The following is a 25578-nucleotide window of genomic DNA, read 5'->3' on the forward strand; positions in this document are numbered from 1 at the left end:
CGAGAATGTGTTCAGAATTCATGGCCTCCCGTTAGACGCCGTTTCAGACAGAGGTCCGCAATTCACGTCACAGTTTTGGAGGGAGTTCTGTCGTTTGATTGGTGCTTCCGTCAGTCTCTCTTCCGGTTTTCATCCCCAGTCTAACGGTCAAGCAGAAAGGGCCAATCAGACGATTGGTCGCATACTACGCAGCCTTTCTTTTAGAAACCCTGCGTCTTGGGCAGAACAGCTCCCCTGGGAAGAATACGCTCACAACTCGCTTCCTTCGTCTGCTACTGGGCTATCTCCGTTTCAGAGTAGTCTGGGTTACCAGCCTCCTCTGTTCTCGTCCCAGCTCGCCGAGTCCAGCGTTCCCTCCGCTCAGGCGTTTGTCCAACGTTGTGAGCGCACCTGGAGGAGGGTGAGGTCTGCACTTTGCCATTACAGGGCGCAGACTGTGAGAGCCGCCAATAAACGTAGGATTAAGAGTCCTAGGTATTGTCGCGGCCAGAGAGTGTGGCTTTCCACTCGTAACCTTCCCCTTACGACAGCTTCTCGTAAGTTGACTCCGCGGTTCATTGGTCCGTTCCGTGTCTCCCAGGTCGTCAATCCTGTCGCTGTGCGACTGCTTCTTCCGCGACATCTTCGTCGCGTCCATCCTGTCTTCCATGTCTCCTGTGTCAAGCCCTTTCTTCGCACCCCCGTTCGTCTTCCCTCCCCCCCCCGTCCTTGTCGAGGGCGCACCTATTTACAAGGTACGTAGGATCATGGACATGCGTTCTCGGGGACGTGGTCACCAGTACTTAGTGGATTGGGAGGGTTACGGTCCTGAGGAGAGGAGTTGGGTTCCATCTCGGGACGTGCTGGACCATTCGCTGATTGATGATTTCCTCCGTTGCCGCCAGGATTCCTCCTCGAGTGCGCCAGGAGGCGCTCGGTGAGTGGGGGGGTACTGTCATGTTTTGTCATATATTGTCTTGTCCTTGTGCTTTCCCTTCTGTTCGTTTTCCCCTGCTGGTCTTATTAGGTTCGTTCCCTTTTTCTATCCCTCTCTCTCCCCCTCCCTCTCTCTCTTCTCTCTATCGTTCCGTTCCTGCTCCCAGCTGTTCCTCATTCTCCTAACTCACTCATTTAGTCTTTTCACACCTGTCCCCTATTTTGTCCTCTGATTAGAGTCCCTATTTCTCCCCTTGTTTTCCGCTTCTGTCTTTGTCGGATCCTTGTATGATGTTCGCTGTGCTGTGTCCTTGTCTCGCCCTGTCGTGTCTTGTCTCCTTCAGATGCTGCGTCTGAGCAGGTGTCTTAGTCTGCTACGGTCGGTGCCTTCCCGAAGCAACCTGCAGTCAATGGTCGAGTCTCCAGTCTGTCCTCGTTACTACGAGTGGATTTAAGTTTTTTCCTGTTTTGTTTTCTTCTTTAGTGTTCCAGGATTATTACTTTTGCCATTTACTGGAATAAAGACTCTGTTTTCGCTAAGTCGCTTTTGGGTACTCATTCACCAGCATAACACCAAGTTTTTTGAGTGAGAATTAAGATGACTTTCGAGTAGTAAGACATGTATAAAAGCAACAGATACCATTAATAAGAAGGGGCTAGAAGCATCTTATATGGTGAGCCATCCCAAGGACGTACCAGACTTGTGGTAGCCCAGACGTACCAGGTCTACAATTTTTTTTCTGAAGTCTTGGCTTATTTCTTTTGATTTTCCTCAGATGTAAAGCAAAGAGGCACTGAGTTTGAAGGTAGGCCTTGAAATACATCCACATGTAAACCTCCAATTGACTCAAATTATGTCAATTAGCCTATCAGAAGCATCTAAGGCATGACATCATTTTTCTGGAATTTTCCAAGTTGTTTAAAGGCACAGTCAACTTAGCGTATGTAAACATCTGACGCACTGGAATTGTGATACTGTGAATTATAAGTGAAATAATCTGTCTGTAAAACATTTGTTGGAAATATTACTTGCGTCATGCACTTGCCAAAATAAGTCATTTGTGGAGTGGTTGAAAAAGAGGTTTAATGACTCCAACCTAAGTGTGTGTAAACTTCCGGCGTCAACTGTATGTGTGAGTGGATTCTCTGCCCTCACTAGCATGAAAACTAAATACAGGCATAGACTGTGGGTGGAAAATTATTTAAGACTGAGACTCTCTCCAATACAACCCAACATTGCAGAGTTATGTAGTTATGTGCATCCTTTCAAGCACACCCTTCTCATTAACATGTGGTGAGTTATTTTATGAATAAATAACATTTTATATTTAAGATAGCTAAATAAAGAACACAATTATTTATTATTATTATTATATTATTATTTGTGCCCTGGTCCTATGAGCTCTTTGTTACTTCCCACTGTTAGGTTCTCATTTTTCAGCGTAAATAACTCATGGACACTAGAGAAGCTAAACAAGTTTAATTCTTCATTACAGCTGTAATTCAGACCAAGTCATGGCTTCCCCTGTGGTGGTATTCATACCCCACTTTGGATGGTCTCCTCCTTATCTCTAAACATTGTATCATTCTTGCAAAGCAGGGAACTAAGTGATATGAGCCTTCAACGGTTTCTCCCCTTATCAGTACTGCCACATGAGATCGTGTTCCCTGCACTCAGCCCCTCCCAAGCTTCATTATGGCACCCCTCATGTCTCCTTTGTAACTAATATTCCTATACTCTGAGGATAAAAAATGTCAAAGTTTACCCCAGAATCCACCACCACAAGCCGGGTTGTGAAAAACACTCACACTCATTCTTATGTTTAATAAATGTATCGTATAGTGTGTGTGGCAGGCTTACAAGTTATTTTCTAGGTTAGCTAGCCAGCTATTGTCGTTCTTTTAACGCAACGTAATGTAAACAACACTACTAGCTAGCCAGCTAGCCCCCGAATAGCAGCACTGCAGAAACTATTACACTCAACGGAACGACTTGATTAGTGTAGTGTCAACAACGCACCCACTGCCAGCTAGCCTACTTCAGCAGTACTGTATCATTTTAATCATTTTAGTCAATAAGATTCTTGCTACGTAGCTTAACTTTCTGAACATTCGAGACGTGTAGTCTACTTGTCATTCCAATCTCCTTTGCATTAGCGTAGCCTCTTCTGTAGCCTGTCAACTATGTGTCTGTTTATCCCTGTTCTCTCCTCTCTGCACAGACCATACAAACGCTCCACACCGCGTGGCCGCGGCCACCCTAATCTGGTGGTCCCAGCGCGCACGACCCACGTGGAGTTCCAGGTCTCCGGTAGCCTCTGGAACTGCCAATCTGCGGTCAACAAGGCAGAGTTCATCTCAGCCTATGCCTCCCTCCAGTCCCTCGACTTCTTGGCACTGACGGAAACATGGATCACCACAGACAACACTGCTACTCCTACTGCTCTCTCTTCGTCCGCCCACGTGTTCTCGCACACCCCGAGAGCTTCTGGTCAGCGGGGTGGTGGCACCGGGATCCTCATCTCTCCCAAGTGGTCATTCTCTCTTTCTCCCTTACCCATCTGTCTATCGCCTCCTTTGAATTCCATGCTGTCACAGTTACCAGCCCTTTCAAGCTTAACACCCTTATCATTTATCGCCCTCCAGGTTCCCTCGGAGAGTTCATCAATGAGCTTGATGCCTTGATAAGCTCCTTTCCTGAGGACGGCTCACCTCTCACAGTTCTGGGCGACTTTAACCTCCCCACGTCTACCTTTGACTCATTCCTCTCTGCCTCCTTCTTTCCACTCCTCTCCTCTTTTGACCTCACCCTCTCACCTTCCCCCCCTACTCACAAGGCAGGCAATACGCTCGACCTCATCTTTACTAGATGCTGTTCTTCCACTAACCTCATTGCAACTCCCCTCCAAGTCTCCGACCACTACCTTGTATCCTTTTCCCTCTCGCTCTCATCCAACACCTCCCACACTGCCCCTACTCGGATGGTATCGCGCCGTCCCAACCTTCGCTCTCTCTCCCCCGCTACTCTCTCCTCTTCCATCCTATCATCTCTTCCCTCCGCTCAAACCTTCTCCAACCTATCTCCTGATTCTGCCTCCTCAACCCTCCTCTCCTCCCTCTCTGCATCCTTTGACTCTCTATGTCCCCTATCCTCCAGGCCGGCTCGGTCCTCCCCTCCCGCTCCGTGGCTCGATGACTCATTGCGAGCTCACAGAACAGGGCTCCGGGCAGCCGAGCGGAAATGGAGGAAAACTCGCCTCCCTGCGGACCTGGCATCCTTTCACTCCCTCCTCTCTACATTTTCCTCCTCTGTCTCTGCTGCTAAAGCCACTTTCTACCACGCTAAATTCCAAGCATCTGCCTCTAACCCTAGGAAGCTCTTTGCCACCTTCTCCTCCCTCCTGAATCCTCCCCCCTCCTCCCTCTCTGCAGATGACTTCGTCAACCATTTTGAAAAGAAGGTCGACGACATCCGATCCTCGTTTGCTAAGTCAAACGACACCGCTGGTTCTGCTCACACTGCCCTACCCTGTGCTCTGACCTCTTTCTCCCTCTCTCTCCAGATGAAATCTCGCGTCTTGTGACGGCCGGCCGCCCAACAACCTGCCCGCTTGACCCTATCCCCTCCTCTCTTCTCCAGACCATTTCCGGAGACCTTCTCCCTTACCTCACCTTGCTCATCAACTCATCCCTGACCGCTGGCTACGTCCCTTCCGTCTTCAAGAGAGCGAGAGTTGCACCCCTTCTGAAAAACCTACACTCGATCCCTCTGATGTCAACAATTACAGACCAGTATCCCTTCTTTCTTTTCTCTCCAAAACTCTTGAACGTGCCGTCCTTGGCCAGCTCTCCCGCTATCTCTCTCTGAATGACCTTCTTGATCCAAATCAGTCAGGTTTCAAGACTAGTCATTCAACTGAGACTGCTCTCCTCTGTATCACGGAGGCGCTCCGCACTGCTAAAGCTAACTCTCTCTCCTCTGCTCTCATCCTTCTAGATCTATCGGCTGCCTTCGATACTGTGAACCATCAGATCCTCCTCTCCACCCTCTCCGAGTTGGGCATCTCCGGCGCGGCCCACGCTTGGATTGCGTCCTACCTGACAGGTCGCTCCTACCAGGTGGCGTGGCGAGAATCTGTCTCCTCACCACGCACTCTCACCACTGGTGTCCCCCAGGGCTCTGTTCTAGGCCCTCTCCTATTCTCGCTATACACCAAGTCACTTGGCTCTGTCATAACCTCACATGGTCTCTCCTATCATTGCTATGCAGACGACACACAACTAATCTTCTCCTTTCCCCCTTCTGATGACCAGGTGGCGAATCGCATCTCTGCATGTCTGGCAGACATATCAGTGTGGATGACGGATCACCACCTCAAGCTGAACCTCGGCAAGACGGAGCTGCTCTTCCTCCCGGGGAAGGACTGCCCGTTCCATGATCTCGCCATCACGGTTGACAACTCCATTGTGTCCTCCTCCCAGAGCGCTAAGAACCTTGGCGTGATCCTGGACAACACCCTGTCGTTCTCAACCAACATCAAGGCGGTGGCCCGTTCCTGTAGGTTCATGCTCTACAACATCCACAGAGTACGACCCTGCCTCACTCAGGAAGCGGAGCAGGTCCTAATCCAGGCACTTGTCATCTCCCGTCTGGATTACTGCAACTCGCTGTTGGCTGGGCTCCCTGCCTGTGCCATTAAACCCCTTCAACTCATCCAGAACGCCGCAGCCCGTCTGGTGTTCAACCTTCCCAAGTTCTCTCACGTCACCCCGCTCCTCCGTTCTCTCCACTGGCTTCCAGTTGAAGCTCGCATCCGCTACAAGACCATGGTGCTTGCCTACGGAGCTGTGAGGGGAACGGCACCTCAGTACCTCCAGGCTCTGATCAGGCCCTACACCCAAACAAGGGCACTGCGTTCATCCACCTCTGGCCTGCTCGCCTCCCTACCACTGAGGAAGTACAGCTCCCGCTCAGCCCAGTCAAAACTGTTCGCTGCTCTGGCCCCCCCAATGGTGGAACAAACTCCCTCACGACGCCAGGACAGCGGAGTCAATCACCACCTTCCGGAGACACCTGAAACCCCACCTCTTTAAGGAATACCTAGGATAGGATAAGTAATCCCTCTCACCCCCCCCCCTTTAAGATTTAGATGCACTATTGTAAAGTGACTGTTCCACTGGATGTTATAAGGTGAATGCACCAATTTGTAAGTCGCTCTGGATAAGAGCGTCTGCTAAATGACTTAAATGTAAATGGCAAAAAACAACAATTGAGAGTCCGCTGAGCCTGGTGCTAGAGGGGGTACGAAGCTGGAGGTTGAATGTTTGAAGGGGTACGGGACTATAAAAAGTTTGGGAACCACTGCCCTAGAGCACACAAAAAAATGATACATATACCATCTGGCCCACCATGTGAACGTGATGGCACCGGAGGAGATGGCTGCCGTCTTGTCGGCTCTTAACCAACCATTCTATTTTGTTTGATTTTTTGCGTTGTTCGTAACTAGTTTTGTACATAATGTTGCTGCTACCATCTCTTATGACCGAAAGGAGCTTCTGGACATCAGAACTGCGATTACTCACCTCAGATTAGATGAAGAGTTTTTCTACAATGACTCGGAATGGAGGAATATACTACAGACACCCGACCAGGCCCAGATCCCCATCATTCGCGGGAGAAGGAATCAGAGATTTAACCGTTCAGATTTTTGTTGTTGTTGAGGTCTCTGTCTGTCCAATAAGTTCTCATTGGGAAACGATATTTCTTAGGCACTTGTTTACAGTTCCTACCGCTTCCACTGGATGTCACCAGTCCTTGGAATTTGGTTGAGGTTATTCCTTTGTGCAATGAAGAAGTACGGCCATCTTGGAAAAGGGTAACGCTGTTGAGAGTGCGCAATACTTGAAAAGTAGCGTTAGTTTCCTCTCGTCCTCTATTGAAAACAGATAGACCCATCTTCAATTTGATTGATTATTAACGTTTAAAACTACCTAAAGTTGTATTACAAAAGTAGTTTGAAATGTTTTGGCAAAGTTTACAGGCAACTTTTGAGATATTTTGTAGTGACGTTGCCCAATTTGGAAGCAGTTTTTTTTCTGGATCAAATGCGCCATGCATATACAGTTGGGCAAAAAAAGTATTTAGTCAGCCACCAGTTGTGCAAGTTCTCCCACTTAAAAAGATGAGAGAGGCGTACAAAGATCTCCCTCGCCCTCCATTTGGCAAATCTGACCATAATTCTATCCACCTGATTCCTACAGACAAGCAACAATTAAAGCAGGAAGCACGAGTGACTCGGTCTATAAAAAAGTGGTCAGATGAAGTAGATGCTAAACTACAGGACTATTTTGATAGCACAGACTGGAAAATGTTCTGGGATTCTTCCGATGGCAGTGAGGAGTACACCATATCAGTCACTAGCTTCATCGATAAGTGCATCGATGGCGTCATCCCCACAGTGACTGTACGTACATACTCCAACCAGAAGCCATGGATTACAGACAACATTTGCACTGAGCTAAAGGGTAGAGCTGCCGCTCTCAAGGAGCGGGACTCTAACCCGGAAGCTTATAAGAAATCCCGCTATGCCCTGCGAAGAACCATCAAACAGGCAAAGCGTCAATACATGACTAAGATCGAATCGTACTACACCGGCTCCGACGCTCGTCGGCTGTGGCAAGGTTTGCAAACTATTACAGACTACAAAGGAAAGCACAGCCGAGAGCTGCCCAGTGACACGAGCCTACCAGACAAGCTAAATAACTTCTATGCTCGCTTCAAGTAACTCTGAAATATGCATGAGAGCATCAGCTGTTCCGGATGACTGTGTGATCACGCTCTCCGTAGCCGATGTGAGTAAGACCTTTAAACACGTCCACATTCACAAGGCCGCAGGACCAGATGGATACCCAGGACATGTACTCCAGGCATGCGCTGACCAACTGGCAAGTGTCTTCACTGACATTTTCAACCTCTCCCTGTCTGAGTCTGTAATACCAACATGTTTCAAGCAGACCACCATAGTCCCTGTGTCCAAGAACACTAAGGTAACCTGCCTAAATGACTACCGACACGTAGCACTCACGTCTGCAGCCATGAAATGCTTTGAAAGGCTGGTAATGGCTCACATCAACACCATTATCCCAGAAACCCTAGACCCACTTTAATTTTCATACTGCAACAACAGATCCACAGATGATGCAATCTCTACTCCACACTGCACTTTCACACCTGGACAAAAGGAACACCTATGTGAGAAATCTATTACTTGACTACATATAGCTCAGCGTTCAACACCATAGTGCTCTCAAAGCTCATCACTAAGCTAAGGACCCTGGGACTAAACATCTCCCTCTGCAACTGGATCCTGGACTTCCTGACGGGTTGCCCCCAGGTGGTAAGGTAACAACACATCTATCACGCTGATCTTCAATACGGAGGCCCCTCAGGGTTGCATGCTCAGTCCCCTCCTGTACTCCCTGTTCATTCATGATTACACGACCAGGCACAACTCCAACTCCATCATTAAGTTTGCTGATGACACAACAGTGGTAGGGCTAATCACCAACAACGATGAGACAGCCTATAGTGAGGAGGTCAGAGACCTGACCGTGTGGTGCCAGGACAACAACTTATCCCTCACCGTGATCAAGACAAAGGAGATTTGTAAGTCGCTCTGGATAAGAGCGTCTGCTAAATGACTTAAATGTAAATGTAAATGAGATGATTGTGGACTTACAGGAGAAGGAGGACCGAGCAAGCCCCCAATCTCAAAGACAACAGGGCTGTAGTGGAGCAGGTTGATTACATGGTCCAAGCACACCAAGACAGTCGTGAAGAGGGCACGATAAAACCTATTCCCCCTCAGGAGACTGAAAAGAATTGGCATGGGTCCTCGGATCCTCAAAATGTTTTACAGCTGCACCATCAAGAGCATCCTGACGGGTTGCATCACTGCCTGGTATGGCAACTGCTCGGCCTCCAACTGCAAATTACTACAGAGGGTAGTGCGTACGGCCCAGTACATCACAGGGACCAAGCTTCCTGCCATCCAGGACCTCTATACCAGGCGGTGTCAGAGGAAGGCCCAAAAAATTGTCAAAGACTCCAGCCACCCTAGTCATTGACTGTTCTCTCTGCTACCGCACGGCAGGGGGTACCAGAGCGCCAAGTCTAGGTCCATGAGGCTTCTAAACAGCTTCTACCCCCAAGCCATAATACTCCTGAACAGCTAATGAAATAGCTACCCAGACTTTTTGCATTGTCCCCCCTCTTCTATGCTGCTGCTACTCTCTGTTATTGTCGACACCGGTGCCCCTGCACACTAACTCTGTACCGGTACCCCCTGTAAATAGCCCCGCTATTGTTATTTACTACTGCTCTTTAATTATTTGTTATTCTTATCTCTTACTTTAAAAAATATTATAATTTTTTGGTACTTTCTTAAAACTGCATTGGTGTTTAAGGGATTGTAAGAATTTCACTGTAAGGTAGACCTGTTGTATTCAGCGCATGTGAAAACAACATTGGATTTGATTTGATTTGAACGCAGCCTAAACATCAGTGCCACAGGTAACTTCCACAAAGCTGTGAACAAGCCGAGAGACAAGGTAAGAAGGGTCTTCTATGCCATCAAAATGAACATAAAATCTGACATACCAATTAGGATCTGGCTTAAAATACTAGAATCATAGAACCCATTGCCCTTTATGCTGGTGAGGTCTGGGGTCTGCTCACCAACCAAGAATTCACAAAATGGGACAAACACCAAATTGAGACTCTGCATGCAGAATTCTGCAAAACACCAAATAATGCAAGCAAAGCAGAATTAGGTCGATACCCGCTTATCATCAACATCTAGAAAATAGCTGTTAAATTCAACAACCACCGACAAGGAAGTGATTCCCAAACCTTCCATAACAAAGCCATCACCTACAGAGAGATGAACCTGGAGAAGAGTCCCCTAAGCAAGCTGGTCCTGGAGCTCTGTTAACAAACAAAAACAGACCCCACAGAGCCCCAGGACAGCAACACAATTAGTGTCATGTTTGTCATTTATTATCATGTCTTGTCCCTGTGCTCCCCATTCTATTCGTTTCCCTCTGCTGGTCTTATTTGGTTCTTTCCCTCCTTCTATCCCTCTCTCTCCCCCTCCCTCTCTCACTCTCTCGCTCTCTCTTCTCTCTATCGTTCCGTTCCTGCTCCCAGCTGTTCCTATTCCCCTAATCATCATTTAGTCTTCCCACACCTGTTCCCGATCCTTTCCCCTGATTAGAGTCCCTATTTATTCCTTTGTGTTCCGTTCCTGTCCCGTCGGTTCCTTGTTTAGTATTCACCATGCTGTGATTGCGTTTCGCCCTGTCCTGTCGTGTTTTTGCTGTGATTGTGTATCGCCCTGTCCTGTCGTGTTTTTTGCCTTCATCAGATGCTGCGTGTGAGCAGGTGTCTCTGTCTACTACGGCCTGCGCCTACCCGAAGCGACCTGCAGTCTGTGGCCGCTTCTCCAGTTATTCCCCTCTACAGACTAGAGGATTTCTGTTATTCCCTGTTTGGACTTAAATAAACTCTGTTTCTGTTAAGTCGCTTTTGGGTCCTCTTTCACCCGCATGACAATTAGACCCAACCAAATCACGAGAAAACAAAAAGATAATTACTTGACACATTGGAAAGAATTAACAAAAAAAGAGCAAGCTGTAATTCTATTTGGCCCTAAATAGAAAGTACAGAGTGGCAGAATACCTGACCACAGTGGCAGAATACCTGACCAATGTGACTGACCCAAACTTAAGGAAAGCTTTGACTATGTATAGCCTCAGTGAGCATAGCCTTGCTATTGAGAAAAGCCGCAGTAGGCAGACATGGCTCTCAAGAGAAGACAGGCTATGTGCACACTGCCCACAAAATGAGGTGGAAACTGAGCTGCACTTCCTAACCTCTTGCCCAATGTATGACCATATTAGACACATATTTCCGTCAGATTACACAGACCCACAAAGAATTTGAAAATAAACCCAATTTTGATAAACTCCCATATCTATTAGGTGAAATATCAGCGTGCCATCACAGCAGCAAGATTTGTGACCTGAAAAAAGGGCAACCAGTGAAGAACAAACACCATAGTAAATACAATCCATATTTACGTTTATTTATTTTACCTTTTGTACTTTAACTATTTGAACATTGTTACAACACTGTATAAATACATAATATTGTCATGTTTTGTCTTATATTGTCTTGTCATTTTGCTTTTCCCTCTGTTCGTTTTCCCCCTGCTGGTCTTTTTAGGTTCCTTCTCCTTTTTCTCTCTCCCTTCCTCTCTCTCTTCTCTCTATCGTTCCGTTCCTGCTCCCAGCTGTTCCTATTCCCCTAATCAATCATTTAGTCTTCCCACACCTGTTCCCTATCTTTTCCCCTGATTAGAGTCCCTATTTCTCCCCTTGTTTTCCGTTTCTGTCCTGTCGGATCCTTGTATACTGTTCACCGTGCTGTGTCTTTGTATCGCCCTGTCGTGTCGTGTTTCCCTCAGATGCTGCGTGGTGAGCAGGTGTCTGAGTCTGCTACGGTCAAGTGCCTTCCCGAGGCAACCTGCAGTTCATTATCGAATCTCCAGTCAGTTCTCGTGATTACGAGTGAAATTGTTTCTTATGCTTTATTTACCACTCCGATTTGTCTAGGAGTATTGCTATTTCCTTAAACTGGATTAAAGACTCTGTTTTCGCCAAGTCGCTTTTGGGTCCTCATTCACCTGCATAACAAATATAAAGCCCTTTAGATTAAATTAAACTGAATTGAGAGAGAGAGAGAGACTAAAGGACTTAGCATCACCCTCAACAATGATGCTATCCTAAAACCACTCAGCTAACACGACAGAGTGTGTGTGTGTGTGTGTGTGTGTGTGTGTGTGTGTGTGTGTGTGTGTGTGTGTGTGTGTGTGTGTGTGTGTGTGTGTGTGTGTGTGTGTGTGTGTGTGTGTGTGTGTGTGTGTGTGTGTGTGTGTGTGTGTACGCATGTGTGTGTGTGTCTATCTACTCTTTCTCCTCACCGTAGCGGTCAGTGTTGGCCCGTGGAGCTGTGCATGGAGTATAGCCTCGTTCACGTGGCCCCTGACCCCCAGCAGGGCAAGCTCCAGGCTGTGTTGTCCAGCCACAGCGTGGGTCAGCTCCTCCAGTGCCGCCACATACCTCCGCCACGGCCCATCCAGTTCGGCCACGCTCGCCAAGCAACCGCGCATCACGTTCAAGCAGTAGCCCATGCATGGCTTGATCAGCGTCAGCCCGCGACAGTGCGAGCAGTACTGCATCTTGGTCAAGCCCCGTAAACACTCTTTGGTGAGGGAAACGTGTTCTGTGGCGTTCATGACCTTGGTGCCTTCGGCGAGGGCGAGGGATAGGGCTCGCCCGGCGCCCAGGGCGCGCCTGAGTTCTTGGGCAAGCATATCGGGATGAGGGCCAAACGGGTTGACGTCTTGCCGGGTCGCGCGGAGACACTCGCCCCTCTTGCCCGCCGCGCCCATGCCGGGGTTGACCAAGCGTACATAGACGAGTGGGAAGAGGTTGTCGTAGAAACGTGTGATTGCGGCCTCGAGGGAGAGGTTGTGTCCGCGGATGTAAAGGGAGAGGGAAGAGAAGAGGGCGTTGACATGAGGGAGGGCCTCGCGGGAGAGGGGCGAGTAGGTGTCCTCTAGCAGGGATGAGAGGTGGCCCTGGGAGAAGGAGAGCAGGTACTGGAAGGTGTCTGGAGAGAGGGTAGGGGGAGGGGTGGGAGAGAGAAAGAGGACAGGGCGTGGTTATATTTAGATTAATAAAATAATTCAACCTAATGACAAAACATCTATATACAGTATTTAGGCAGTATATATCAGTGGTGTAAAGTACTTCAGTAAAAATACTTTAAAGTCCTACTTAAGTATTTTTGGGGTATCTGTACTTTACAATTATTATTCATATTTTTGACTACTTTTACTTCACTACATTCCTAAAGAAAATAATGTACTTTTTACTCCATACATTTTCCCTGGCACCCAAAAGTACTCGTTATATTTTGAATGCTTAGCAGGACAGAAAATGGTCCAATTCACACACTTTTCAAGGTCATCCCTACTGCCTCTGATCTGGCGGACTCACAAAACATAAATGCTTCGTTTGTAAATGATGTCTGAGTGTTAGAGTGTGCCTCCGGCTATCCATCATTTTTAAAAACATGAAAATTGTTCCTACTGGTTTGCTTAAAATGTCATGAGAAATTATTCATACTTTTACTTTTGATACTTAAGTACATTTTAGTAATTACATTTACTTTTGTATATTTATAACCAAACTTATAACCAAACTTTATAACCAAACGTTTACTCAAGTAGTATTGTACTGGGTGACTTTCACTTTTAATTTAGTCATTTTCTATTAAGGTATCTTTACATTTAATATGACAATTGGGTACTTTTTCGACAACTGGTATATACTTAATTATAAACTGGGTGGTTCGATCCCTGAATGCTGATTGGCTGACAGCTGTGGTATATCAGACCGTATACCACAGGTATGACAAAACATTTCTTGTTACTGTTCTAATTACATTGGTAACCAGCTTATAATAGCAATAAGGCACCTCTGGGGTTTGTGATATGTGGCCAATATACCACAGCTAAGGGCTGTATCCAGGCATTCTGTGTGTGTGTTGCTCTGACATACACGGGGAGAGGATGCTACTTTAAACTCTAGATACAACACGTGAATCACAGCAAGTAATTGAAATTGAGTCAGTCACACCATATCAAAGATCCTAGATGATCAAGAACAGAGGGGCACAGTGTGGCCTGTCGTGACATGGTGGTTTGTACATGCTCCAACATCAGAGGTGCCATGGGCTACTGCCATACCATACCAACAGCCTGTCTAGTCAGCTCAGTTGGCAGTGCCCCTCACTCCTCTCTCTCCCTCACTTCTCAACCCTCATCCTTTCTTCTCTCCCTGTGTGGGGACACAGTGCTCTCCTCAGCCCTGCTGCCTCTTTTCTCTCTCTCTCTCTCTCTCTCTCTCTCTCTCTACCCCCCCATCTCTCCAGGTCTCTCTCTGAGTTCTGATGTCATCCCTATGGCATGGCAGCAGATGGAAGAGCAGCAGCAACTGTAGAACAACTGAGACAGGAGACACGGTGCCATCCCAAATGTTCCTTGTTTTACTATCTTTGTGAGGACTTCTGGTCCCAAAAAGGATAGTAAAACCATAAACACACACACGCAAAATATCACATATGGATGCTAAACACACAAGGACACGTAATAATATTCTTGAATAGATCATGTGGAGTTACTGGATACATACTCAACACACACAGTATCGTGGGCGAACTCTGACAACTCAATATCTTATAACACAGTATTCTGGTGGATGGTACTTTTATTATCACTTCTGTACTATTTTCAGCAGTATGTGGTACACTTTCACAACTCTTACTACAAAACTCCAAACAGATCATCCAAAAGGCTGTTTTTTCAAAGTACAACACATAATCACCAAACCTAATCGGTGTGTCATCTAGAAATAACTTTCATATAAAGTAATTGCCTTTCACAATGCAATGCTCACAATACTTTTGTGATATTATTTTCTCATTTGTTTAAATGCATTTCACCATCACTTTAGCTTAATGGTTAATCACTTAACCATTTGGTAGACCTGTAGATTTGAATTCTATACATTAATTTTGAGACCTACAGAAATAACAGAAATAAAGTGTTTTTAAAGTAGAAACATCTAAATTTGTCATGTTCGTTATATCCATAATGAGCGGACCAAAGCGCAGCGTGAGTAGAGTTCCACATATTTATTAAAGTTAACCTTCAAAAACGTGAAGTTTGTAGCGCACATAGCACTAAAACAAAACAATATCCCACAAACGCAGGTGGGAAAAGGACCATACACTAAGTATGAGCCCCAATGAGAGGCAACGATCATCAGCTGCCTCCAATTGGGAACCATACTCACACCAACATAGAAATTCAAGACTAGAACATCCCCTAGTCACACTCTGACCTATTGCACCACAGAGAACCCCAAGGGCTCTCTATGGTCAGGGCGTGACAAAATTACATGTATGATACATGATAACCATACATAATGAATATTCATTATTGCTAATTGATTTCACTTAGTGGTAACCACAATTGGTCACCATATAAAAGGGGGTATGCTCGGTTCTACCCCCAGAATTGACAGAAGACCTTATGGTGTTCTGTCTGGCTGTCACGCCCTGACCTTAATATTCTTTGTTTTCTTTATTATTTTGGTTAGGTCAGGGTGTGACATGGGTGTTATATGTGTGTTTTTGTCTCATTCTAGGGTGTTTGTACTGTCTAGGGGATTTTGTAGATTTATGGGGTTGCTTTCATCTAGGTGTTTATGTTGGTCTATGGTTGCCTAGATTGGTTCTCAGTTAGAGGCAGGTGTTTATCGTTGTCTCTGATTGGGAACCATATTTAGGCTGCCTTCTTCTTTGGGTATTTCGTGGGTTATTTTCTATGTCTAGTTGCACGTTAGCACATTGTTTATATAGCGGTCACGGTCGTCTTATTTGTTTTTTGTTTAAGTGGTCTTCATTATATAAAGAATGTATTCTAACCACGCTGCATACGACAATCGTGGCACTGGCTGTGTTCTGTCTGACCAGCAGGACTGGGCAGTGGTGGAAAAGGTGAGGGCCAGGAATGACATACGGCTGTCTGAAATAAAGCAGGCCATTAAGGAGAACGATGACACCTTTGCCAATTTGGCATCCATCAGTCTACCAACAATCTCCCGCCTTTTGAAGAGGCACCAGGTATCTATGAAACACATTTACCTGGTTCCTTTTGAGACACAACGATCGGGGTAAATAACTGCGCCCCGAGTATATCCAGGGACAGAACTATATACTTTATTACTGTTACTATTTGATGCACATGCTACTTCACAATATCCTATTGGAACTATAATTTTAAAAATAACTAACCAAAATATATTTTTGATGCTGCTGTGAACCATCATAAGTATATCTTTGTTGATGAAGCAGGCTTCAACCTGGCCAATACTTTTCTCCGTGGGTGAAACCTCATTGGCCAACGGGTGACCGTCCAAGTGCCTGGACAACGTGGGGGAAACATCTCCATGTGCGCAGCGATCTCTAAAGATGGTGTAGTAGGACGTAGGCCATTACTTGGATCATACAACACTGAACACCTCATTGTGTTTCTCAATGAAATTGAGCAGACCTGTCAAGGTGAAGGGGTCACCTATGCCATTGTGTGGGACAATGTCAGGTTGCACAGGTTCAATGCAGACCAATGTCAAGCTTGGATTCGCCATGTCAAAAGGTGTTTCCCGCAGCACATAAACAATGTCATTCCCTGTGATGGAGATTAGAATGTATGGCCAGATGCTCAAGACAGGCTTGATTCAAATGAATGCGTGCTAAACGTTATGTTTTATTTTCATTCATTTAATTTGTTTCTTAACTTCTTACATTTGATTAGACAGTACACCTTTTGCAATTATACATGAAAAATGTAAGTTTTTTTGCATTAATAATTGTAGAGGATGTCTTCATTGAGCACACCTTTGATTACACATTGGATAGATATTATGGAAATTGTAGATTTGTCAATTTTGTTGGGCAATAAGTGTATTGTCTAATATGAAATGTAATTTGCAGCACTGTAGCATATCACTTTCAGCACTTCTAAGGGTGATTTGGTTGAATTAACTGGATTAATCAAATCACTGGATTAACTGGTAGTTAAAATGACTAAATTGAAAATATATAATTACATATCGTGTTGGTTATTAAACCAATGTTCTCATTATATTTCACAATAAACGTATATGTTGATTGAAAATATATTTTCAATCAATGGTTGTGTGGTGGGAGATGTTTACAATCCAAATGTTTTGAATGAAAGACGTGTGACCAGTTTGGAGTTTTGTACTAAGAGTTGTGAAAATGTATCACATACTTGTGAAAATAGTACCAAAGCGATTTAAATAAACGGTTGTGCTGTGTAAGGGATAGGGACACTAGGTTAACTGATTTGTGCCTTGTCAGCTCGGGGATTCGATCCTTTCAGTTATTGGCCCAACCCTCTAATCACCAGGCAACTAACATCACTACCTTCCAAGTTCTACTCAATGTTTTACACAACTTCTTTACTACATACATGAATGGTAAGTCAGTACTGATGATGTTGACTTTCCTTATGATCTGTAACTCAGTAAAATCTTGAACTGTTGCATGTTGTGTATATATTTTTGTTCTCTGTATCTTTGTGTCCTTCATTGCAGCCTGACTCACCACTGTCTGTCTCACTACTCTCTGTAAAGAAAATATTTTATGACAAATTATAGTAGCCCATATTTTGATTATAGCTAGCTTAATTTCAGTCAACTGCTCCTGTTGAGATTAGTCTCCATTCAACGTTAGCTTTGAACTTCATCCTTCTAGCCATAGCTAGCTACCTAGCTAACAGCAGTGCCCTTGAGCTACCTAGCTAGACATCTGACTGAAATATCAGCAACTATTTAACAGTTGTACACTAATTCTGCGAGAGTTTTTTTTTTGTTATAACCTTTATTTAACTAAGCAAGTCAGTTAATAACATTCTTATTGACAAAAGGCATGGGACAAAACACACATCACAAGAGACAACAAAACATTAAAGAGAGACATAAGACCAACATAGCAAGGCAGCAACACATGACAACAACATGGTAGCAGCACAAAACATGGTACAAATATTATTGGGTACAGACAACAGCACAAAGGGCAAGAAGGTAAAGACATTACATCACGCGAAGCAGGCACAACTGTCAGTAAGAGTGGGGAATGTCTGACATGGCTCAGTTTTCTGTAGGACAGAGTGGTGAATAAATTTCCTGCTAACAAGGCAAATCCTGGGGAGCAGGCCAACATAACGAGCATACATGAATCATTAGATTAGAACTCAGATCAAGAAGCCTTTGAGCGTTTGTCAACTCTGGGAGTGCAATAATAAGCTCGTAAATTATAATTAACAAAATACAAATGTGAGTAACCGCTATTTCACAAATAAAAAGGTGCATAAACAGCATTTGTGTGTTTACCCTCCACTAAATCCCTGGTTGGTTATGGCAAAACCCATTCATGAACATCAATATCCTGCTAGGCAGGTTTGAATCTACATTTGCCTGGCAGTTTGGCTATCGATGTGACGTTTGGCAGCGCCTAATCAGTCAGCTCGGTACTTGCCTAGCTGAGAGGCAGTGTGGGTGGAATGAGGGTGCTCGTATGCCAAAAAGAGCGTGAACTTGGTCATCTGCCTCGAAATTACCAATACCTTTTCCTAATATTTTTCATATGAACATATTTTATCATTTTTTGTTCTCTCTTTTTAATTAAAGTACTTTTGAAGTACCAACTTGAGAAAATGTCTGATTTTCAAGCTATTCCAGTACTTGAATTTCAGAGTGCCAAATTCAAGTAATTTAAGCACCTCAAGCGAACCTTGTCACCAGGTGTAGTTTGTAATGTTCCACCACAACGAATAATCACTATAGCAGCTCCTGAAATCACACATACACGTAGCCATGCATACAGTCACATATACATGCATGTGCACACACACACAACCAGCCACAGTGAGGTGATCAGATAGAGAGATTAGGTCATGTGAATGAGACAGACAGACAGACAGATTGACAGACAGACAGGCTAATCAAGGTCTTCACATGATGTGCAAGCTTCCGTTGTAAGCCCAGCATTAATACCCTTGACTCGGCTAATCAAGGTCTTCACATGATGTGCAAGCTTCCGTTGTAAGCCCAGCATTAATACCCTTGACTAGGCTAATCAAGGTCTTCACGTTTAGTTCAATTGAGAGTGTTAGTGCTGGGTTAAACTGAAAGCCTGCACCCTGCTAGCACCATGACATGGCAAACAGGTCAGAGTTCTAGCAACATGACCTGGTAAGAACTGACCTATCACTAGCAGATCACTAGAAAGTAGGAAAAAGGTGAAATTACGATCACTCTCCAGTGATACGAACAGTAAGCAAACGGATCTCCTCCCCTTTCATTGTTATGCCTACATTCACTTTGTGATGACACATTGTGTTCTATTAGATTAGTGCTGATTGTTGCCATTCTGTCCACCTCCAGGGGAGTGCCACCACACTGGGCACAGACGTCAGTTCAACATCATCATTTTGATTTACATTTGGTTGAGTTGTCATCTAACGTGAATTCAATATGAAATCAACAACAACAAAATATTCTGATATGGGGTAAAAGTTGGGTGAAAGAAAGACGAAATCCGTTGATGGCTTTTTGCTTATATTGCACAGTTTTCCACATTGATTCAAAGACATTCCTTTGATTTATATTTTTTTTAATGACTTGGAAACAACATTGATTCAACCAGTTTTTGCCCAGTGGGACAAGACTAGACAGACCAGAGACAGGAACAACTACTGCTGTTCCAGTCTACAATAGGACTCCACTCACCAACACAGGGCTAACGCTACATCTGGCTTCAATAGGCCCCCGGGTCCTGGACCGGTCTCTGTGTCCCCAAAGCTGTTAGCCTAAACACTTCCCTCTCAAACACTGCTCTGTCAACCTCTCAGTACTACTCTGATGAAATCAAATCAAATGTTATTTGTCACATACACATGGTTAGCAGATGTTAATGAGAGTGTAGCGAAATGCTTGTGCTTCTAGTTCCAGACACATACTAGGCCTACTCTCTTTACTTGATTTGGTTCACTCCTTTGATGACACCATTTCCCAGAGACAGCCATGTACGCATTAATGCATCCATTTTAAAAACAAACAAACAATATGACTTTGCTTTTACCAATCTAACTACATAACACACTGATAATCATTTCATTTGAATGGTAAATCTCTTCCTTAACTGGGTAAATTAAGATGGCATAGGCCTACTCACAATACAGGTGAATGCATATCCAACAGGAGTGTGTGCCTGTATTGAGTTATTGAGCTTGTTATAGCTGATTAATGGTGCTGCAGATGTCAATCTTTTTGCCTTCCATTTGGGACCTACTGATCAACCACATTTGCATAGAAGCATCACTCCAGCATGTCACGCCTGTATGGAAGGACATCCTATAGGCAATGCTGTTAGTTTGAGAATATCATTCAATGCAAATCTGTCCAACGTAATGTCAAGATGTGTGTTCACAGATGCTTATAGAACTAGCATTTAGCATCTTCCGGGACCTGTATTTTCATTTACATTTTCAGCAGTCAGGACGGGGGCGGCTTTGGAACACTACTGGCTGTAAGTAAACAAGTGATTCGTGTTTGGAACACTACTGGCTGTAAGTAAACGAGTGATGGTTGTTGGGAACACTACTGGCTGTAAGTAAACGAGTGATTCGTGTTGGGAACACTACTGGCTGTAAGTAAACGAGTGATTCGTGTTTGGAACACTACTGGCTGTAAGTAAACGAGTGATGGTTGTTGGGAACACTACTGGCTGTAAGTAAATGAGTGATTCGTGTTTGGAACACTACTGGCTGTAAGTAAACGAGTGATGCGTGTTTGGAACACTACTGGCTGTAAGTAAACGAGCAATGGTTGTTGGGAACACTACTGGCTGTAAGTAAATGAGTGATTCGTGTTTGGAACACTACTGGCTGTAAGTAAACGAGTGATTCGTGTTTGGAACACTACTGGCTGTAAGTAAACGAGTGATGCGTGTTTGGAACACTACTGGCTGTAAGTCAACGAGTGATGCGTGTTTGGAACACTACTGGCTGTAAGTAAACGAGTGATTCGTGTTTGGAACACTACTGGCTGTAAGTAAACGAGTGATGCGTGTTTGGAACACTACTGGCTGTAAGTAAACGAGTGATTCGTGTTTGGAACACTACTGGCTGTAAGTCAACGAGTGATTCGTGTTTGGAACACTACTGGCTGTAAGTAAACGAGTGATGCGTGTTTGGAACACTACTGGCTGTAAGTAAACGAGTGATTCGTGTTTGGAACACTACTGGCTGTAAGTAAACAAGTTTGAGATTAGATTAGAGCTTCTTGTATGGCAGAGTGAACCTCCCACTGTACCGGTCCCATAATGCATGGGGAAGGAAGAATGGGTGTCTGAGTTACTGGTCAGAAGGTCAAACTGGCGAGAGAGCGTCAGCTTTTATGTTTTTCTTTTCAGGGATGTTTGTAACATGAAAATGGAAGCATGTGGAGAGCCGAGCGTGCTTGTCTGGAGTTTAACCTCTTGGCCCCTCTGATATATTCCAGATTACGATGATCTGGTAGGATGAGAAAGGGATGTTGTGCACCCTCCAGTGGCGCCACTCCTCGAGGGCCAGCTTGATGGCGAGGAGTTCTGTTCAACATCGTAATTCCTCTCAGCGGGGGATAACTTCCTGGAGAAGGCACAGCGATGCAATTTGGGAGGTGTTCCCAACCGCTGAGAGAGTATGGCTCCTACTTCAGAGGAATCCACCTCCAGGGTGAAAGGAAGGGTCAGATCAGGTTGGCCAAGGACAGGAGCTGAGATGAGGAGTTGAAAGTTGTTGAACGCAGTCAGGGCTGTATCAGTCCATTGAAGGGTCTGGGTCTTTTGGCTGTTTTTTTATAATTTTTTTATTTCACCTTTATTTAACCAGGTAGGCTAGTTGAGAACAAGTTCTCATTTGCAACTGCGACCTGGCCAAGATAAAGCAAGGTAAGGGCAGTTAGGGGAGCGGCTGTAGAACTGAAGTTCCGAATGAAACGGCAATAGAAGTTGGAGAACCCAATGAAACGTTGGAGTTCCTTAACGGTGGTGGGTTTGGGCCAGTTACTGACGGCGGTAACTTTGTTCTCATCCATGCTGACCCCTACAGGTGTCAGTATGAAACAGGTTACATGGTAACATGTTACATGAAAGGTGCTCTTTTCAGTCTTCACATAAAGGTTATGTCAAGAAGCTGTTGAAGATCCTTTTGCACATACTGTATGTGTTCCTTCAGGGAGTAAAATCAGGATGTCATCATTGATCATATCCTGGGAAACATCGTCCATAAAGGTTTGGAAGGCGGCAGGGCGTTCGTAAGGCATGACCAGGTATTTGTAATGCCCTCGAGCGGTGGTAAAGGCAGTCTTCGATTCATCGCCTTCACGTATACGGACAAGGTTATATGCACGTCGCATTTAGTATAGATATTGCAGTGGTCCACTTGTTCAAGGGTCGCTGGGATCAGAGGAAGAGGGAAATGGTTCATGACCGTCACGTTATTCAGGGAACGATAATCAATACATGGACAGAGACATCCGTCCTTTTTTCCAATGAAGAAGAAGCTGGATGCAGCCGGAGAAGAAGAAGGACGAATGAAATCGTTTGAGTGATTCATCAATGTAGTTCTCCATTGCGTCATTTTCCAGGATAGATAGGGGGTAAACACGGCCCTTCAGTGGGGACACTCCAGGGAGTAAGTCAATCGCACAGTCTCCTGGGCGATGTGGTGGCAGAGTAGAAGCCTTGATTTTTCTGAACTGGGCGTATTCAGATGCTATGGTGGGTGGAACTGCTGAGGCAGAGTCCTCAAAGGTGGTGGCTCTGCAGGGTAGGCTGAGACAACTAGAGAAGCAGAAAGACCAAAACAGTAGTTCACCTTGTTGCCACGAGATGGCAGGGTCCTGATGACAAAGCCAGGGGTGTCTGAGGAGGAGTGGCTGTTTGGGGGATGAGAGTTCCATGAGTTGATTGGTTTTGGTGTTTAAGACTCCAATCTGGAGGGTGACACTGTCAGGTGCATGATGAATCCGTGACCAATGGCTGCCTGTCCATGGTGTTAATCCTTAAGGGAGGGTGACAGATGTTAGATCAATATCAAGCTCTTGTACTAGCTGTTGAGCGATAAAATGACCTGCTGCTCCCGAATCTATCAAACCTTCTACGTACTTGGTAACCCCCTTCACGGTTATCATTACTGGGATGGAGAATTGTTTCTGGGAGATATTTAGAAATAAGGACACCCCTATCGGCAGCGGAGGGACCCTTATCTCTCTGGGGGGGGGCGAACAGGGCAATGTCTGAGTAGATCTTTCTCTGCACAGTATAGGCAGAGCCCTTCTTGGATCCGCTTTTGACATTCGATACACGGTAGAGAGCAGGTAAAACAGCCTCATTCCATCCACTCCCTGCAGCCATGGTGCGAAACGAGGGCATACTCGGTAGCTGAATTGCATCCTTGTTGAAGTTCTATGTGGAGGTCTCCTATAGGACGACCGGAGGGAGAGTGATCAAATACCTATTTGAAGAGGGTGTGGAAATGTGTCACAGATCCACGTTCTGTGCTGTTGGCAGTCCATATGGTGGTGGCACAATCCAGGGCTTTGTCTGTGAGTAGAGACAACAAAGATCCACACTGCTCTTGTCAATGGTGAAGTTCGTGGGGTTGTGCTCAATGTAGTCACTGCATTGCGTCAGAAATCCCTGACATTTCCCAGGTGAACCGTCATGTTTTCCAGGCATGGATATGAACGAAGGAGGGCTATGGGTTACGATACCTGACAGAGGAGTAGGGATAGGCTGGTGGAGAAGATGGCAGATTTCCTCCATGAGCTCCTCTTGCTGGGTTAGGCTGCCACTGTAGCTCTGCTGAATCCATTCCATTTTTAGGTGAGGTATTCTGTAATGAATATTCAGGGAGAACAAGGTGTAGATTCACACGCAGAGCATGGCAGGTGTTTATTAAGCCTTCGCAGAAGGCAGGAATCGAGGTCACAGGCAATGGTCAAACACAATACCTCAACCATACAAACAGAAAGAACTGAACTAAATAAGGAGCTGATGAGACCAGGTGAGTAACTAACACAGGGGAAATCAATTAACAAAAATGAAAGACGGGGCTACGTTCCAGAACCCAAAGAAACAAAGCCACGTTCAAGAAAAGAAAAAGAACACAAGGTTGACTAAGAAAAAAAAAGCAAAACCTTACAAATGGAGCAAAAATAGAATGCCTGTTTGTTTCATTCTATTTCTACTTAAATATATTTTTTTGATGTTTTAGAAAATGTTAGCAATATTTAGATGTGTGTGGTCACAAGCATTATATTATGTTATGTCGTGGCTATGTCGTGGCTAATGTCGTGGCTAACTGCAATATTAGTGTAATATTAGTGTATTGTTTTTTCTCAAGAGTGTAATTTGCAGTAAGGGCTAGGCAACAAACATTGGATTGCTTTCTTTACATGTTTTAGCTGCGAGTTCAGTTCACATTAACCCCTCTTTTTTTACACACAGAGACTGATCATGTAGATCATATTCTTTGTTGTTTAATTAGTTAACCTGCATTTCCCCTGGCAGGGATTTTTTTGCATGTGTCACCTTTTGGGCCCCTCACCATTTTGCATCCCTGATTTTGGTAACTATGTCAATTCCTCCATCTGTCAATACTGAACCTTTCTGTTGGAGAATGAGCTAGCTTGCTGCTGATTTCCCCAGCTAGACATTCCTCAGCATTGTTCAGTGGCTCAGGCGGTGAGTTGTGGCTGGCATAGCAGTAGTTTTGCTATGTAGAGGGACTATCTGCAAAGCCACTAGAGAAGAGCCGATATATTGGCCTTGTCTAGGCTTATAGACGCCCGATATATTGGCTCAGATGCTTATCGGTCATTCTTGTTACGCACGCCTCTGTGAATTGGGAACGCAACACCCTGATACAACTCAACTCCCCGTGAAGTGAAAGAGGTATGGACTGTAGGCGTGAGTAAGGATGACAAGGCAGAGAGAGTGGTACCGTTTACAAGGAATTTATTCCGTGACACGGTAATGTGGGGAAAAGGGGCTGAACGGAACCAAAGAAAAGAAAGTAAATCTCAAAGCCAACTCTCCTACCTTAGCTGCCTACCCACCACCTGGTGCCCTAACCAAAATACAGGGGGTGGTCCGCCCAGGTCTTACCTAGTGTGCCTAGACAGTGAATATACTACAGGTGTCACGCCTTGGTCTTAGTATTTTGTGTTTTCGTTAATTATTTGGTCAGGCCAGGGTGTGACATGGGTTTATTTTGTTGTATTTCGTATTGGGGTTTGTAGTATTTGGGATTGCGGCTGAGTAGGGGTGTTGTATAGGCTTGGCTGCCTGAGGCGGTTCTCAATCAGAGTCAGGTGATTCTCGTTGTCTCTGATTGGGAACCGTATTTAGGTAGCCGGGGTTTCTCTGTGTATTTCGTGGGTGATTGTTCCTGTCTCTGTGTAGTGTTCACCAGATAGGCTGTAATTAGGTTTCACGTTCCGTTTGTTGTTTTTTGTATTTGTATAGTTATTTCATGTATCACGATCATTCATTAACGTCTTGGAGATAGGGCTGAATACTGCCCCCTTTGGAGGAAGTGCATGCCCATAGTAAACTGAATTTTTTTTTCTCCCAAAATTGCTAATATATGCATATAATACTTATTACTAAATAGAAAACACTCTAAAGTTTCTAAAACCGTTTAAATTATGTCTGTATGTAAAGCAGAACTCTCAGGGCAGCCATTCTCCCAAACTCTCTCTTGGCAACAGAAAAGTTGGGCCAACTTTGACGTCATCGCCCCCACCCTTCCCAAGCAGCTAGCGATCTGGGAACAGTTTGTATGTGTTCAGCGCGATGTCTGCTTTCAAATGGCGCGTTCATTGTGAGAATCTTGC

General features: G+C 45.0%; 1 protein-coding gene across 3 annotated transcripts in view; it reads right to left on the minus strand.

The window, feature by feature from the left end:
- LOC124040955 (glypican-5-like) overlaps nt 1-25578 on the minus strand; it is a 336316-nt gene that overhangs the window by 243813 nt on the left and 66925 nt on the right. For all 3 annotated transcript variants that reach the window (XM_046358084.1, XM_046358083.1, XM_046358085.1), the window contains exon 3: nt 11958-12649. In XM_046358084.1, the coding sequence (XP_046214040.1) occupies nt 11958-12649 (692 nt within the window). The remainder of the gene's footprint in view (nt 1-11957; nt 12650-25578) is intronic.

The sequence above is a fragment of the Oncorhynchus gorbuscha genome, linkage group LG08 (genome assembly GCF_021184085.1).
Source record: "Oncorhynchus gorbuscha isolate QuinsamMale2020 ecotype Even-year linkage group LG08, OgorEven_v1.0, whole genome shotgun sequence".
Lineage (NCBI taxonomy): Eukaryota > Metazoa > Chordata > Actinopteri > Salmoniformes > Salmonidae > Oncorhynchus > Oncorhynchus gorbuscha.